The sequence below is a fragment of the Enoplosus armatus genome, chromosome 10 (genome assembly GCF_043641665.1).
Source record: "Enoplosus armatus isolate fEnoArm2 chromosome 10, fEnoArm2.hap1, whole genome shotgun sequence".
NCBI lineage: Eukaryota > Metazoa > Chordata > Actinopteri > Centrarchiformes > Enoplosidae > Enoplosus > Enoplosus armatus.
In genome coordinates, this window is record NC_092189.1 from 10,136,644 (window position 1) to 10,155,318 (window position 18,675).

At 44.6% G+C, this 18,675-nt stretch overlaps 1 protein-coding gene across 1 annotated transcript; it reads right to left on the reverse strand.

The window, feature by feature from the left end:
• Window positions 1-13,184: 13,184 nt before the first annotated feature.
• egr1 (early growth response 1) lies at window positions 13,185-17,276 on the reverse strand. Its single transcript, XM_070913275.1, has 2 exons — window positions 16,610-17,276; window positions 13,185-15,792 (listed from the first exon to the last, which is right to left on the reverse strand). Exons 1-2 carry the CDS (start codon window positions 16,818-16,820, stop codon window positions 14,471-14,473), a joined length of 1,533 nt encoding a protein of 510 aa, XP_070769376.1. The 5' UTR covers window positions 16,821-17,276; the 3' UTR covers window positions 13,185-14,470.
• Window positions 17,277-18,675: the final 1,399 nt, after the last annotated feature.

The window sequence follows — 18,675 nt, forward strand, 5'->3', positions numbered from 1 at the left end:
CCGCCCCCACCGCGCACTCGCTAATGAGAGTGAAAATGAGAACAATGGGGAGAGGAGCGCGGGGCCCGCCAGCTCATCTGGGCTCCGTTGATCTTGTTAATTGCGTCCGTGGACGCGCTCCGCTCCCTTTGAAGTGTGTCTGAAGAGCCCGCTTCAGAGACTGGCAATTACCGCACATCATGTAATTGCTGCAAGACAGGCAGCCATATGAGAGAACTCATGTTACTGTATGTGTGCGTCAGGGTGTGTGAGTACATGTCGACAGAGTGTGTGTGTGTGTGAGAGAGAGAGAGAGAGAAAACGAGTCTGATGATGGTGATGCCTTCCAAGGTGTTGTAACAGCATGTCAAGTATAAAGTCCTGTCAAACTACAACACCTTCAGAACAAAATCTTAACAGCTTTTGATGCAACAAATACATTTTGTAAAATGAGTACTTACCACTTTGTTCAAAATCAATTTGCACCGATCAAAAGGAATTCTTCCCCTTTTGGAATTCAATTAATCTGTTTATGTGCCATTGCTGTGGTTTTAAGCGGATATGTCCATGGCCTGTTTACATCCTCCAGTTCTGCTTATAAATGTTTCGAGGCCAGTGGAGCTGTGTGATTCTTTGTGGGGAGATTCTTGTTTTGTGTCTTCAAAGGCCACGTAAAGTCCCTTAATGGGTTTAATGCCTCCCCTTTGTAGATTGTAACATACTAAGTTTGCTGTTTCCACAAACCATCCAGGCAAGGTAGATGCTGCATGCTTTCAGCACTGTCAAGATACTTTAACAAGACATCACTTGGCAAAGAAGCAGTGCAAGAAGTTGCGTAATAGCTGGGATCAAGATCTCAGCCCTAAAAGCAGACCTGCTGTAAGTATACAAGCACTTAACTGTAAACAGCCTGATTATTAAGACGCTGCCAGGAGTATAGTGCATGAACACGCAGCACGGTACACTAGTGGAAGAGAGGTGGATGAATTACCTTCCCCTCTTTCTCGATCAAATCACCACATAAAATGCCTCCCTCTGTCATCAAAGACTCTGTTTCCTGCAGTTGCATTTATCTGGAATTTACTCGTCTGCATTGTCGATAGTCATTCTGCCCACATCTCATCAGATAAGACAGCCCATCATCAGAGGCCCGTGCATCTGCAAGATGACAAGTGTTTACATTGCAAGTAAAGACAGGAAACCAAAATTAAAATGAATATTTTGGATGGTGAACATATAGTCTCTGATTTGAACATAAGAAATAAGACTACAAGGGACATTTTGGAAAGAATACAAAGACCTTGGAAAGATCGATATCTTATGTAATGCCGTTTATACAATCACTGAAAAGATAATGACATTAACTAAGGAAATATCTATCTATCTATCTATCTATCTATCTATCTATCTATCTAATCCTTTCAACCACTGATTCAATACTCTCTACAGTACTGTATTCCAGAGGAAAAAAGCCCACTGTTTTGTACAAAAGACCCAGCTGATGTACGCTGCCAACCTGCTCTGAGCTGCAAAGCCTCTCACTCTCCCCCCTTTGCTATAAATCAGATAATGTAACAGTAGCATGCCGCTGTGCTTTATGAGAGATACAGATACAGCAAGGCAACCCTGTGCTCCCACTCCCACGTCTGAATACAATTCAAAGTGGTACAGATGAAATGTACCACTCGGGGCGAACTACAGCTGTAAGATAAATACTGCTGTGGTGGCAGACAGGGATTTGTCTCTGTGTGACAGACCACAAGTGTGCACGTTATCAAACGCACGCACGCACAACACAATCTTTGTGTGTGTGTGAATGATCATATGTAGGCATATGATTAAGGTTACAACTGCAAGAGGAACTAATAGAGGATGAAGGGTACCTGGTTGTTCCTACTGTAACAGTATGCAAATAGTATTTTCCTCCTTTGTAGCAATAAAACAATTTCAGTACAATACTGTAGGTCAGTGCTCCACCATTCACCTGTCCTCTGCTATCAGATACATGAGATACTTACAGTGGGTACATGCATGGACATAGAGAGAAATCTGACATGTAATCAAGCAAATAAGAGTAAGAATCTACAGTCATGCTAGTGACTCTGTGCTGACAGTGGTGCTTTGAGCTAAATGCTAACACATCTTAGTTTAGCATGTTAGCATGCTATCCTTTGCTAATTAGCACCAACTACAGCTGAGGTCGGGGGGACTGTCATTAGTTTAGCAGGTATTTGGTTATGAACCAAAGTATTGGAGAAATTGCAAGTTTGACCTGATGATGGTGGTAGAGGGAAAGTAAATCAAAAGTTATTACAATTTCAGGGGGACATGAATGTCTGTATCCAAATTCTAATTCAAATTCATGGCAATGTATGCCAGACATTTCCCTCCAAACCACAAATGTCAGCCTCAAGTTAGTAAGCTTCATCCTCTGAGGACCATGACTGTTTGTGCATAATTTCATCTTAATCTATCCAACAGTTGTTGAGATATTTCAGTCTGGACCAAAGTGGTGGACCGACATTGCCTCCCTAGACCCACAGTGCTCGTGTGGCTAAAAAGTCTATTTCCTTCAGCAATTTGTTGCAGTCTATGATCAGAAACTACTGATGCCAGCCTGGAAGTGACATCAGCTCTAAATAAGGAAAGAAGACAGTGGACCGGGCCAGTTATCAATAATATGAACACCTGGATGTCATGATTGGTTATGAAATTTCACATATACAGCCCGCTAACTGTAAAGAGAAGTTTGAGAAGCTTTAATTGTTTCTTTGAAAACTAGAAATGGTTGTTTTCTACAAGGTTACAGGTGTGTCTTAATATCCTTATCTGGCTGATTATCTTAAGTGTATTAGAGTCTCAACAATCAATATATATTTCATTAAATAAATTATCTTTTTCTTTTTTTGTCAAAAGTGCAGTGTCACCCTCACATGGACTTCAGAGGTGTGCCTCAAAAAAAGTCTTGGCAGGCAGCTCTACCAGTTGGATGGAAGCTTAGCCAAAACAAGTGCCTCCTAATATTATGGTTATGTTATAGACAGTTTGCATACATGTTCCACCCTGAGCTGTGGTGTTATAATACACAATGACTGGAAAGAGCAGGATGAGGTTAATTGCTCCATTGACACAACAGGCCCTCCTGACATATTCTCAAAAGATACACAGAACACACCAACTTTATAAATCCCATACAATATACCATAAATAGGTCAAATATTTTGGCGGTGTTTAGAAAGTGGATGGACCAGCATAAAATAATGTAAACACGCACACACACACACACACACTCACACACACACACAAACACACCTAGCAAGAGGGCAAGGAAAAAAAGGATTGCACTGAGGCGGCTTGCCGAAGGGCAGCCTGCCAAAAGAGTGGGAGAGAGAGAGAGAGAGAGAGAGAGAACAAGGGGGAAGAGGGAGAGAGGGCAGGAAAGTCCTTACATAGCCCACAGGAAGAGCCGTGTCAGGGCAGGAAGCGCCTTGTTTGGGCATGGAGGTTTCCTGGCTGGCTAGAAGACTGACATTTCCTCTTCTGGTTGGCTTCTGGAGAGGGGATCACATGAAGGCTTGAGGGAGGCTGCAGAGGTGGTGGTGGGCCGCCAGTCGGGCTGGGCTCGGCTGGGCCCGCTCTCTGGTTTCAGCTCCAGCGCTCCCTCCCTCCCTCTGTCTCTGCCTTGCTCTCTGTACAGCCTGCAGCTAGTGGCTTATTGCTGTAGCAGACACTTCACAGGCCAGCATTCATTCTCTGCACTAATGACATACGGTATACTACTGTGCAGTCTGTAATGTAACATGGCACATGTTGCTCTATTAGCATAGTGATGCATTTACTGTATAGATCATAAGGGACTTGAGACAGCATGTTGAACATGTGTGTCTGCTTATAACTATGAATATGTATAACTATGACAGTTTTGCATTCATGATGACTTTCATGGGTATTCAAGATTTAGTCTGCTTTGGACTTTTTAACCACACTAGCGACATGGCTCTAGGGCTGGCAGGGTCAGTCTCTTGGTCCACCACTTTGGTCCAGACTGAAATACTTCAGCAACCATTGGATGGATTGCCTTGAATTTGGATACAGTTATTCATGGTTCCAGAAGATGAAGTCTAGTCACTTTGGTGATCCTCTGACTTTTCCTCTAGCACCACCATCAGGTCAAAATTGTTATTTGTCCAATACTTTGGTTCATGACCAAATAGGCTACCTGCAAAAGAAAAAAACATTCCCATCAGTTTCAGCTGCACTTTGTGTTTGGTGCTTACGCGCTAAACTAAATGGGGGACATGCTAAACTTCAGCATGTTAGCATTGTTACTGTGAGCATGTTAGCATGCTGACAATAGCAATTGTTTACAAAAAATTTAATAAAATATATTTATAATTATTTATGTCTATTCTTAAGTAATTATTCTAGTAATGCATGTAGCTATAAAATGCAACTTTCTCTTAATATTCTTTTGCAAACTTAAAATGAATGTTAAATTCCCTCCAAAACATAACATTTCTAACATGGATGGTGTAAAAAGATACGTTTTTAGCCTCTTGTTGTCCAGATCGTCGATGTTTTCTCCTTGTGTGAGCTACGTAACAGCTGGTTGTAAATTCCATTGTGGAGAACAGCAAAAAGTTAAAATATTGGACGGCAATGTCGTCTACCGTTGCTGGTATTCTCTGCCAACCTCACCTAATTTTACCGCCCTGCTCTCGTCCATGATATCCGGTTTGCCTTCTGTCATCTGCCTGACTCCATGTGAATGCAGCATTAGTCTTAGTCCACCTTGAGTTAAACTTAAAAGTCCAACTGAAATTAAATTGCTTTTTTCAGACGCCACACTGACGGACAGACAGACAGCAGCCTGCTACACAACACAAGAGCCGCGGACTCACAACCAGAACTACCCACGTTAGCTTTCCCGCTAAAGTCTCCTTCTTATCTAACTCACTCAACGCACGTCTTGTCCTGCACCTTAGCTTGGTGAATGAGTGACCAAACAAAAATTCACCAGGGAAAAGTACACTGTTAACATCAGTTTGTAGGCTAGATAGCTGATTAGCTGCTCAGCTGCAGCACAACATGTAAACTCACCTGCAAATGTCACTTGAATCCAGTTAGATGCTGGTGTGGGCCTGACTCTTCAATACCACTAACAACACACTGTTTGCACATGACACGTAGGCTAGAGCGCAAGTTTGTTTACTTTGTCTCTCATGTGACACCAGCACTCTGGCAGCCTTGATACGGCAATGCTACGAAGTCATTTTTGACACATTAGTTAATGGAAAATGCATGCTTATTTTCCTATAAGGTGTTCAATGAAGAAAGCATAACAGAAAAATTATTTAAATTATTTCCTTTTTAAGTGCTTGCTACTGTAGTATATTTTGAGCTCTGACATTCAAAGCGCATCCTGTTTCCATTAAATTTGCATCAAAGTCCAGAAAGACGTCTGCTTGTTGTGTTTGAGCTCCTCTCAGTTAGTCTGCCTTTAGTGATGCTGGTGGCCTTCGCTCTCCTCCTCACTTTGCCATTTCTGACGGTGTGAAAATGGGAGCCAAAAACTAAAACCCAGACACTTTTCCGTCAGTGGCTGAAACCTTGTTGTGGGCTCATGCTTCATTGCTTATTGATCGGCCATCTGTGCATTTGTGTTGACAATAAACTTACACTGGTCCCAGACAGACAGGCAAACAGACAGGCGGACAGACAGACAGATAGACATACATACAGATGTTTCCTGGTAAACAGCGAGTACTCCAATCAGACATAAATCTGTAAAGTGACAAGTTAAGTCCTGCACCTGCTCTCTCTCCCCCCCCCTTACACACACACACACACACACACACTAAGAAAGGCACCAGACTGAGGAAAAGGAATTAAAAGAGAGAGGAGAGAGAGGATGGACACTAGACAGGCAGCAGGGTGTGAAATACAGTCCTAGACACAAACAATCACAAATAAACACACACACACACACACACACACACACACACACTGAAATCCACAGCTCAACCTGAGGCACACACACTCATGTCTTTCCTACTTGTCATGTCTCTCTGGACGATTACCTCATAATGCACAGCAGTGGGGCAGCAGTGCAGCTTCATAGCATCACTGGCATGGCTAGAGTGGTGATGATGATGTTTGTGGTTGCCAGGGAAAATGTGTGCGTGTGAGTGTGTGTGTGTTGGACGTGTTCAAGCTTGGACATCATGAGCAAACCTATAGAGGTAGAACATTGTTTGGCAAGGGGAAAAAAAGCGACAAATAAAAGCAATAATGTATGTTAAAGGTGAAAGTGAAATAGAGGAGTGTAAATGCGCACACATCAGCAGAGGAAGATGGATGAGGTGTATTAGGGAACAACGCAGCGAGTAAACAACCATTCATTTAACTGCAATTTCTCCTCATTTTACTGCTTTAGAGAAAGAGAGAGACCCTCATTCTCATCCTCACATCAACTTTTAGCCCGCTGGTCTGGATAGAATAACAGAATAGGGCTGGGGTCATTACTCACGATGGAGGACTCTATTAAGCGACAGTGTACAGAGCTAAATGCACACATACACTCACACCCTGAGGTAGAGAGAGCACACAGGAGTGCATGTGCGTGCATGCATACAGGTCAAATGTGTGGCCCTCCGTGTGTGAATTATACTTAACTGCAGGGATATTTTCTGAGCTGTAAAAAAAAAAACACACGCACACGAGTCACATGCACTCTTTGTAATCTAGCACCATTACTGGCGGCTTCACGTACATTAGAGGATGAAAATGATGGAGGGCAGGAGGAGATAGGGCTGCTGAAGGGGTAATTTCACTGAGGGGGCATCTGAGGTATTTATAGCCAAACGATTGAAGCGTTGAAAGCGTACAGAGTTCATGATCTGATCACAGATGTGTCCTAATGGAAACAGGATAGCCAGGATACAGTAATGTACAGCTTACACTCGGCTGGATGTTTGACTCTACTGTATAGAAAACTTTGCTTGTCTCACCTTGTCAAAGCATTTCAGTGCTGAGCCAAAATTTTCTCAGGTTAAAGTTGGGTTACAGCCATGGTCAAGGCTCATGACTTCACATTGGCAGTAATAACCTGTCAACTGTTTCACATTAGGAAGCGTAAAAGCCTACATACACACTTGACAGAGCTGACAGATGCTGACATGCCACTGCATGCAGTCACAGGCCCTAAATGAGGACCTAACGGTGTGGATGTGACAGAGATGTGGCTGTGCTCAGCTCGCCACAGCACACACTGCTTACTGTTAACTAGCTGTTAGGGAGGCAGGAAAGGAGAGACAGACAGAGGGAGAAAGAGGGAGAGAGGATGGATTGCTTAGATTTATATCGATATAAATCGGCAGAAAATTAGATTACATTAAAGGACTAGTTCGGGAAATAAACGTACTTGCTGTCTTGCTGAGAGATGAGGAGACTGATAAGCCTCTCATGTCTGTACGGTAAATATGAAGCGGTGGATTTTGATACCTTTGGACAGAGCCAGGCTAGCTGTCTTTATACTAAGCTAAGACAACGGCTGATGGCTGTAGCTTCATATCTACATGACAGCAAGGAAGCAAAAGGGCCTATTTTTTAAACATCAGCAGGTCCCTGGAGAGTGCTCACCTGTGAACTTCCTCTGAGAACATTAAGTAGAAAACAAGTGAGCTGATGAGTTGATGTAAACCATTTATACAATGTGCACATGTGTGCGCGTGTGCTGGTGGACAACAGAAGCTCCCAGCAGGTATCCCGGCCGCTCCCACCCTCCCGCTCCCCAGGCGCAGCACACTGATGACATCAGCTGGTGTGAAAGTGGCCATTAGTTCCACCTCATCACTGTGGGACAAATATAGCAGCACAAGGCTTTCATCAAACGTGGAGGACAGCTGTAGTGAGGGGGCGGGAAAGGAAACCTGGCCAGATGATGATACACATTCACCGTATCCCTCCTCCTCCCCAATTCTAATTTCTCCCACTCCCTTGCGATCACGCTGTCACCCTTGAGACTGATAACACCTTATGGCTGCAGCATATTGGCACATGTTACAGGCGCACACACACACACACGCACACACACACACACACACACACACACACACACACACACACACACACACACACACACCTGTTACCTTAATTCTACATTTTATTCACACAGGATTTTTTTTTTTTTGTATGTGATTGTGGCTCAGCCTTTAAATGAGGCTTAGCAGCAGCCGGATGACAAGCACTGCTTTTGTAATACCTGGTGCTGTATTATGAAAGCAGAGCAGCGACAGCACACACTACCATTGTCAGTGTAAGTCAAAACTGTAAAACACCAAGACAAAAGATGTCTCCTGCCACCGCTGTGAGTCCTGATTCTATTATCTTTGGCCCTGAACCAATATCTTATGTTTTCTTCTTTCAGTTGTGTGACTAAAGCTTCATATCTGTGGCAGATACATTATTTATTATCAACTCGATCCACAGGTATTACCTAATAAGTGGGTTAGTGATCATTTTTGGCAGTGCATGCACAAAAGACCCTGGGTGAGATTATGCTGTGGTCAGTGCTGATAGAAAAGCAGTGCACAGATCGTGTGCGTGGTGCTTCTCAGAACAGGTGGCTGCGATGTCGGATCAGACACCTGGCCTCCGCCTTTTGAATGACAGGTGGTGAAGTCACTGCAGGGCACATCTGGAGGGTGGGGGGAGAGACACAGATTTTCTATTAGGTCTCTCGCTCAGCGTTTGATGTATCAGAGTGAGACGCAGGATGCCCTGATTTGATTACAGGAGCTGGTTGGTTGGTTTTGTATGAACTTTATTATTTTAATCTTAGTGGTTGTAGCAGCGCTCCTCATGAAAATATGCTAGTGTCTCAATGGCCAGGAACATGTAAATAAAAGCCAAACTACATACAGTAAATATGGTTGTAGTTATATTCAGTTACAAAGCCTGCAGACACACACACACACACACACCCACACACACACACACATACACACACACACACATACTCACAGCACTGTAGCTCTCACCTCTAATCTGGGCTGTTGTGACAACTGGGTGGTTGTTCTGAACTCTTGAACTACAGTTCAAGCAAAACCAGTGACCCTGAAACGCATCCCTACTGCTTCATATGGGAAAAAAATGGGTCATGGAAACACGCAGATTTATGAGGAAATAAAGCAGGATGAGCTATCAATGATCGTTTTGTTGCAAAATTAGGGCAGAACAGCTCTGTACTAATCTACTACTACTCTGCTAATGTCCCAAAATGATGGTGAGACAGTACAATCATTTTCACCAGTCTCCAATCTAAAAACTTCCATTAATTTCTTTGTTTGAATTGTTGTTATTTAGGAATTGATGTCTTGCACGGTGCCGTCAGAAGGCTTTAATTTGCCTCTAAAGCTGTCTGCTGCAGAAGATGCATCCCTCTGGTAAAAACAGACAAAGCTCTGAGAGGCATGACTGCTTTTATTGACCCAGTCTCAGATACCCGGCTCAGGGATTGCATATGATAGTCAGACTCACAGACAGAAAAAAAAACAACTCGAGCCCACTTACTAGCCTTAATACATAAAGACATATGAGGGCCTGTTTGCATTTCAGAGCCACCCAGGTGCCTTTTGTGAAGCTGTAGTGCACTCGATGCTGAGTTGAAGAGGTGTCATATTTGGAGGTACTTAAGCATGCACTGTTTTGTTGTCTGTTCAAAGCCATGTACTTCAAACAAGCATGGCTTATTAAGTAGAGCTAAAGTTGCCAGGACACCTGTAGATTATTGTGGAAGTGATACGTTAAAAATCTCTTCTGTGTGCCGCAAATAATTTCAAAGATGCTTGTGAGTTGTGCAGCTCTTACATCTTGTGTGTTTTGAACACAGATACACAGCTAACACACATGCAAAAGACTCACACATCTTAACCCAGATATGAAGAGCACATTTGTGACATCTTGATTATGTGCCTGTGTATCTTTATGTGCAAAGCAACGCATCTGTTGTTTCAGGTTGGTCCGTGTGTTTCATTTACAGCATGAGGGGAATATCGAACGCAAATGGAGCCACTACATTTTGTCCAGGTTTGTCAAACTTACACTTTCTGACTGATATTGGTTTCACTGTGACATGCCAGGCACGTTTCCTGAGCGCTGCGTCTGTGTAAATGTTGCAATCTACCTGAAATGTAATGGTGAGGAGGCTGGAAATCAAGCAGTTTAAATATAACCTACTTATCCCCAAAGGCTCAACAGGTGTCGAGTGCAAGAGGCAGAACAGGAGAAAGCACCTGACGACGGTATCAGCGTTCCCTATTGGAAAGATAAAAAATAAAAAAAAACCCAGCGAGGCAAAGCGAGGCTCTGAACATGAGATCAATGGAGCATATTTAAAAGACATTAGAGAGCAGTCCTCCTGTCATATCCTTGTGATAAAGTACAGGAATCTAGCCTTCCAGCATACAGTACCGTATCTCTATGAAGGCGATTCTCCAGTGTCTTCCCTCCTGTGTTTAATCTCCATGTGGAGATGAAGGATGGAGGATGGCCAACGGTGCCTAACGTGCTAAGCTGGGCTCTGGGTCGTCCTACCCAACACTGGTCTCTCCCCAGCGGCCCGGGAGATGTCAAGGGGTGAGGGCAGAGGAGAACGGATAGCTGCCGGCCCCGGAGCCCCTCATTCACCCTCTAACTTGCTCACATTAAAGAGAGCTCTAATCACTGCGGGGACTTGGCCAATGATGTGCTTATCAAACGGCATATTTCAAAAAGCCATCTTAAAAGGCCCGAGGGCGAAGAGGCAATAAGAGCACATTTGTATGTGGATGAAAGGGAAAAGTGTAGACAGACCTTGCATCAGAATACAGAGGGGGAGATCATTAGCATCTCCAGCAAAATATGCACTACCAGAGAGGGAGAGCGAGGTAGAGACAGAGAGGGAGAGAGGGGGAGAGAGGTGGTAGTGGGATGGGGTGGCAGGGTGGGGAGGGAGGAAGAATGATTCTCTTCGCCATTCGTCCTTTTTTGTTTAACACAGTTCCCAAAAAGAATAAGAGAACAAATACATTTTTGAACAAAGGCAGGGCTCTTGAAGTGGAAGCCCGTTGGGTGCGTGAGGTGGCTCCGTTGTGGGTTACAACAGAGTGAAGCCACGACGCAACTGCGCTCCCAACTCCTCTCACACCTCCCTAAACAGAACAGGGCCAGCACATGAGCTTTGATATGCGAGTGAGAGCTTTGAATCAGAGCATGGAGGATATGATGGGCTACACAATTCCCTCATACTTTGAGGGATATTGGCCGTCTGTCTTCCGAGCATTTCAGTTATGGACTGTGACAACACTGGTTGAAATATTGTCTCTCAACATGGGAAAGGGCTGAGCGAAGCATAGTCTGCGGTTTTCACATTGAGTAAAAGAGTTCCCTAAAAGCCTGCTAGTATGAGAAAGTTGTGATGCAAAAGCTGCAGAATGGCTCTTGATTTGCAGCCAGGGACCAAAATAATGCCGTAAACAATGACAGGAAATGACAGATTTCAGGATTTGAAGCCACACATGGAGGCTTGAGATTTGCCCAAAAGAGCTGTGTCTGAGTGGAGAACATCATTATTTAAACATCAAGATGATTTAACTCAGCGTAGAGATCAACCACAGTGCTGATTTGTGTTTGTGTGATTTGCAGAAGTATATCCTCTTATGTGTGTGTGTGTGTGTTTCATTTATTTATTAAATTGTAGCAGAGACGTAGATTTCAACCAAGAAAATGGACCATTGTTACCTTCTGTTGCTATTTCTTGCTGCCGTTTGCTGTGTCATTTGGGAGTGTTTATACGTACTCACGCAGACACACACATGCGAACTGTGTCAGCAGATGAGAGGGTGGTGTCCAGGTAGATCTGTTTCATGGGGACACTGAGCTTTAACCAAGGAAACACAGGGCAGAACAACAGCTGCTAACACGGCAGATTTCACACAATTACACACTTACACATCACCGCAGCAGATTGCAGGCACACAGCAGGAAACAACTACATTAGTCAGTCTATAGACAGTCACTGTGTGTATAGCGCACACAAATGCCTGCCTACATGTGCGCACAAACACACACACAGATACAAACACACGCAACTCATCAGACCCAATTTAGAAAGTCAATTTGGGATCAGGAGACCAATTATCTTAATTATTTTCCTTTTCCCTCCATCACTCTCTTCTACTTGTTTTCCTGCTTTCTATTTTAGCTGTGTTTGCATTTGTGAGTATTTTGGTTCGTGCATTTCACAACACAAAATTACTCCAAAGCTCCGAGAGAAAAACTTCTTGTCTACATAGGCTAAAAAACCAAGCGATTTTATTTTCATACTCAGACATGTAGCAAGAATTCCTTGCCTAGGGAAGAGTGGCAGATGAATAATGACGGTGCGACGAGGCTGTTATTATATTCTGCTTGAAAAACCAAAAGAAAGAGTGGTTAAACCTTCAGGGCCAGTCTGTTCAGCTGCACCCAGGCAACAATTCAGCATAATCTACACGGATATTGCCCAATTGTGTGCTACTGCTCATGAGGTGACAGCATCCTCACCAACCACATTTGTGGTAAAGAAGGTAGTTATCATGTGATGGATTTCACCTGCACTGAAATGAGAATAACCCTGTGCATGTCTAAGCACAGTCGGTTTAAAATATCCCTCTCCAAAAAAAAGTCATTTCTCTAACAGCACACAGAAGAGGAAAAATTATTTTTCAAATTGCTGGAAGTCTGTGTACTCAACAGTAAGGGCCAGCGTGTATCATGAAATCTAAAATGAAATGGGAATTTAGATAAGCTTAATATCTTCAAGAGCATGTTGGATCTAGATAAGAATTCCTCATCTTCAGTGTTTATAGGCATGGGAGTCGTGCGTTAGTGTTATCATTAATACAGGGTTCAGTTGGAGAACAGCGGCTAAGATGCAGAGTTTCCTTAATATTATCCGGTGCAGATTTTTCTCAGAATTAAAGGGTGGCTCTCTGTGATGCGCAATAATAATCTGCTGACAATTAACATATAGGATGATGGAATATATCGTGTTCATGTATGAGGGACGTACATGACGAAGTGAAGGGTGGGGTGTAATGTAATGAAGACGTCTCTCTGTGACATGGTTTGAATGGAGATATTTGCCAACACAAACGTCGAACAATAAAGAATGAAAACAAATATACATATATTCATATTTTTATTTATATTTCATTTCTGGGAGGATATCTTGTACACCAAATATCCCATTGGCAGTTAAGCGCATTCAATGTGTTTAGAAGCCAGAAACAGTCACTTGTTTTAACAAACACAAATACAAAATAAAGATAACCACAAAATAATGAACTGCATGTATATAACATACAAAAGAATCCCATGCCTACTCAGTAGGTAACTTCAACATTCCAGCTCTTGAAGATGTGGATATTTACACTTCAGTTTTACAAAAATATACTTTATAATTTTTCTCCTTTTTTGCTTACATTCTAATGAAATGAAGCGGTGCCCTCATAGCTCGTCCCTTTTCCTCCCTCTGAGTATGACTTACATTCTGTAACAAAAATATTCCCTCAAACCTTAAGGCGAGATGCAGTGCATCCTCTCTCGCGCGCAGCCGAGTCACAACATCAGCAAGGCTTCACAAAAGGCACCAAATAACGGGAGTGTTTGTCTTGTTTAGTTGTTTTTTTTTTTTGTAAATGTTTTTCTTTTTTTTTTCTTCTCTCTAGTTTTTCCATATAACCGAGCGATATGTCACATGTGAGAAAGAGAGAAAAAGATAGTACCAGTGGATGATATTTACAAACAGAAACTAACATCACTCTTACTCATGCTTGAATACTTAAGTGCTTTTTTTCAAACAATGTCAAAACGTATCACAGCATCATCACTACATAATAGAGAAAGTATGTAGAAAATATGGCCCTGCTCACTTCAAATAATACAATGCAAATATGCAAATCATTTTTCACATCAATGGTACCAAAGAATGATAAAAACGAAACATGGCACATGTACAATATACATATATGGTAGCTTATGTATATCATTCAATGTCTTTTGTACTGTGTGAGTGCCTGCGAGGGCGAACGTGCCTCAGCACCACAACTGCTGGCAATCTCTTTGTCTCTTGGTTTTTGTGTACCTAATAGTAGAGACCCGTCAGTGCCCGTTTCTATTCTCTTATCTGTTGAGTCCCTTATGCATTTGAAGTGCTGCATTTGTTTTACAGAGACCAAAAAAACATCCCTTTTCATCTTCTATTGTCTTTGCCCAGTTCTTGACATGTGTCTTTTTCTCTCTTTCAGGTAAATCTCAAGATTCACCTAACACTGCACAGGGAGCAGACAGAAAAGTGCTTTTTGGAGGGGAAAACAAAGTCTTTTGATGCTGATTTCTTTCCCCTCAAAGAACCTTAAGGAAGGAGAGGTACGGAGAGACTTAAAAAAGTTTTTCTCTTTGCTCTTTCTTAGCAGATTTCGATTGTCCTTGGGGAGAGAGTGGTCTGCATGTCTGATAGCGGGGTGGGGATGGGGGAGCTGTAGATGTTGGAGGCGACTGAGGAAGGGAAGGAGGAGGCGACCTGGGACTGAAAGGTGCTGGACATGGACACCGATGGGTAGGTGGTGGCGACCGAAGGAGATGGATAAGAAGTGTGGACGGGAGAGGAGTAGCAGGAAGTGACGGGAGAGGGGTAAGAAGACACCGGAGAGGGGTAGGAGGTGATGGGAGAAGGGTAGCTGGAGGCAGGTGAAGCGGCTGATACCGGTGCTGTTACTGCCACTGCTCCTGCCTTCTCAGCTTTCTTGTCCTTCTGCCGTAGGTGGATCTTTGTGTGCCTCTTCCTCTCGTCACTGCGGGCAAACTTGCGTCCACAGATCTCGCAAGCGAAGGGTTTTTCGCCGGTGTGAGTGCGGATGTGTGTTGTCAGGTGGTCGCTGCGGCTGAAGTTGCGCATGCAGATGCGGCACTGGAAGGGTTTCTGGCCCGTGTGGATGCGGATGTGACGTGTCAGCTCATCAGAGCGAGAGAAGCGTCGGTCGCAGGTCTCCACGGGGCAAGCGTAGGGCCTCTCGTGAGGAGGTGTCTTGCTCGGCCGGGTGGGGTACTTGCGCATGCGGCTGGGCTTAATCAGCTGGGCCTGGTAGACACTCTTTAAGTCCTGGGAACCAGTCTGGGTGGCAAAGGCCTTGATGGTGGACAGAGGAGTGAGGGAGGGCTGGCTTGACTGACTCTGGAAGGGCTTTTGGTCAGGGGGCACCAGGCTAATCTCTCCCTGCTGCTGAGGAAAGAGATAGTCAGGAATCATGGGCACAGGGAAGTTAGTGCTGCAGGTTTTGCCGTTGGGGTAGGCTGGAGGAGGGTACTGCACTCCTCCTGGGCTGGGGAAAGCCTGGCCCTGGTCTGGGAAGATGTCAGAGTTGGGGCTGGAGTAGGTCGGGGCAGCTGAGTAGATGGGGTTGGGCTCGCTGTGGTGAATGGAGGAACTGAGGCTGGAGCTCTGAGAAGAGGAAGAGGTAGAAGAGGAAGAGGAAGTGGAGGAGGACGGGATGGATGAAGAGGACGAGGTGGTCTGTGAGGCAGCAGAGGAAGAGCTGGAACTGGGGGCAATGTTGCCCATCAGACCGGTGAACAGGCCCAAGATGGGCTCCGCCCAGAGGCTGTTGCTGCACGTTGTGGCGGGCTCCAGGGTGAAGCGGCCTGTGTAAGAGATGGGGGGCAGCCTCTGGGTGGGGTAGGTCTGCTCTGCCACTGGCTTCTCGCAGTTGAAGGAGATATCAGGTAACGTATCTGCAGGGAGCACAGAGAAAGGGGAGACATTAATCAAACTGTCAATATCCAGAAGGAGGGAGAGGGGGAATCCTGCCAGAGCGGTGGACAGTGTGTCACCCCTCTCTTCTGTCACAGATTAGTCAGGTGCCCACACAGAGAACCCCCCCCCAACTAAACTCTGTCCCCCTAAACTCTAAAACTGTCTCGTCCAAACCTCAACAAGAGCTGCTGTGCAAGCTCTCTATACTCGCATTTTCCTCCTCTCACACTCTCTCAATCTGTCTTTCGTTCTCTCCGTCTTCCTGTCTTGCACACACACGCACACAGACACGCACATTCTTGAAGCCCATCACAGAGCCCGAGGCAATTGATTACCGAAACTGCAGTTCAGCTGGTTTTAGGAATGCAATTTGAATTGAGCTGTAGGAGTGTCTAGAGGCATGCGGTGACTGAGCAATGTTTGAGTCCTCAGAGAGTCGACAGGGATTTAGAGCTATCAATAAATTGGTCTTAAGTAAGTTGATTTTTAATTTCCCTGCTGTTGTTCATTTGTAGTATTTTATTGTACTAATGTTTTGTGTCCAGTCAGCTGAAATTTGAATTTACTTGTAGCCTGCAATTCCAGTTTAAGTATAACATTTCTCACCAAAAGCCATGATAAAATATGTAGTTATAAGATCATTTAATGAATATTACATAAATAATAATTAAAGTTATGCAGCTGTTTATTTCTTTAAACTCTTTTCTTGTTTTAGTGTAGCTCAGAAGATGTGATCTAATCTTTACATGCAGCACAGAGAACCAGAGGCAAAAGAAACAAATCTCCAGCTCTTACCTCCAGCAAGGTGGTCGTAGTGGTCTCCCGGCTCCCCGGAGCCAAAGCCTGCACCTTCGGGTGCGGAGGCGGTGAGGAAGGGGGTCCCTGCAGAGCTGAGCATCATCACCTCCTCCAGCTTGGGGTAGTTATCCATGGGGGAGTGAGGGAAGCTCAGGGGCTCTGAGATCTGCAGGGCTGGGAGGATCATCTCGGTCTTGGCTGCAGCCATCCTCTGCTGGTGCTGGAGCTGCAGGGCTGAGGCTGCGCTGGTGGCTGCTGAGAAGTGCAGGGAGGCTGAGTGCACGCTGGCAGAGCGGTGCCTCGCAGGTGGAGGGAATCACTTAGAGCGCTGCACACTTCTGCTGATGCCGAGGAAGAAGCTGTTTTCTGCCTTGCTCCGTGTTTTCCAGTTGTCCTGTTGTTTTCCTTTTTCTCTCAGAGATGAGTAAAGATCCACTTGTCTTTTCAGAAAAAATCAAAAGTGTCCTTTATACTCATTCCCTAAGATTCATCAAAATTAATCAACAGATTAATTTTTGTATTAAATGACTTATCCAGTCAGGTTTTGACCTTCTTGGATGAATGTTGTTTTGAATTGACTTTTCACTTTTGTTGTGATATTTCTCAGTAAGGGAGTTCTGTGTGTTTGTCTATCTAGCTCTGCTCTAACAGTTGCTCTTGTGGGCTCACAGGGCTCTCTCTGAGCTGAGAGGTTTCCCCGCTCCTTTTATACCCTCTTGCCGTGACGTAGATGTCCATATTTGGAGCGGAGGAAGCCCATATTTAGGCACTGCAGTAGAGGACACATGACGCTGGCCTGGGGGGAAAGCAGAGAGGAGAGACTTTATATTAAGCTCTCGCAGTAAATTGCGAAGACAACGCCGCTCTTCCTCTGTCCCGAATCAATGTATCTTCATAGCAGAACAGCTCCGTGAGACAGCAGCATAATTCTTGCACTCTCCCCGTCGCCCCATAGATTTGATTTGGATTTCCCATCTGTGCAGCAGGCTGCGCTGCTGCCGGAAAGCCCGGCTCCGCCGTGCCATATAAGGTCGTGACTACATAAGGATCTATTCCGGTGGGTTTCCATTTCCCTGTCCTTATTTGGAACTTCCTGAGGCAGCGCTGATCGCTGCTTGGCAGTGAATGAGAGGCTGGAGTGCAAATCATGTCCAGCGCTCACAATAACTAATGTCAGCAGCAGAATCCTGCTCCTCTGTGAAAACGCGCAGCTTCAGCTGAACGATTAGACTTCATGTGAAACACACAGCAGACAAACAGCTTTACTTTGTTCATGTTGGAGCAGTCGAGAGTGTGTGCTCGGGCTCTAAAATAGAAACGAAAATGTGTTTTAACCACAAATGCAACAGTTCCGTGTATTTACGATACACATACATTTTCAACCAAAACAAGCAAAAATAATATAGATACAAAGGTGACTTCATGCTTTCTTTTTCAGGCTGGAACAGAATTTTCTATTATGGTTGGAAGCTACATTGCCATGCATTTCTACAGCCAATAGGCTTATTGATTATGAATAATTACATTTGATATAATATATAAGTGAAGGTATTTCTAAGGCTGTGAGCTTAAAAATATAAGACTGTGCAAACTTTGCTGGCTGCTAGCAAACTTCCTCTAAATTAACTTTCCATCTCTCGGCTGTGCCTGTGTCATTGATTAATGAGAACAGATAGCCGCGGATGCTGACGAGGTGCGGGGCGATCAGTCTAATTGAGGGGTGTCCTCGGCTCAATATTCGGGGAATCTCTCTGCCACTCAGCGGCCTAATGGGCCGCATTAACAACGCTGCGCACAGCTGCCAGGACGCCTGCGGGATACCGATGTTCCCCCCGGCTGCTCCAGCTTCGGCTGGCGCGCCAGCACTCCTCGGTGGATGCTGACGGGAAATCAATGTGTTTCCCTTGCTGCTGACTGGATCTATATGCGAGCAACCTCATTGGGAAACATCGTGGGCAGGACACTTTGAGGTGGCCTGAGAGAGAGAGAGAGATGGTGCTGATGTGTTGGAGGGGGCAGCGCAGGTGAGACTTCCCGCTCCTCAAATATCATTTATAGATAGA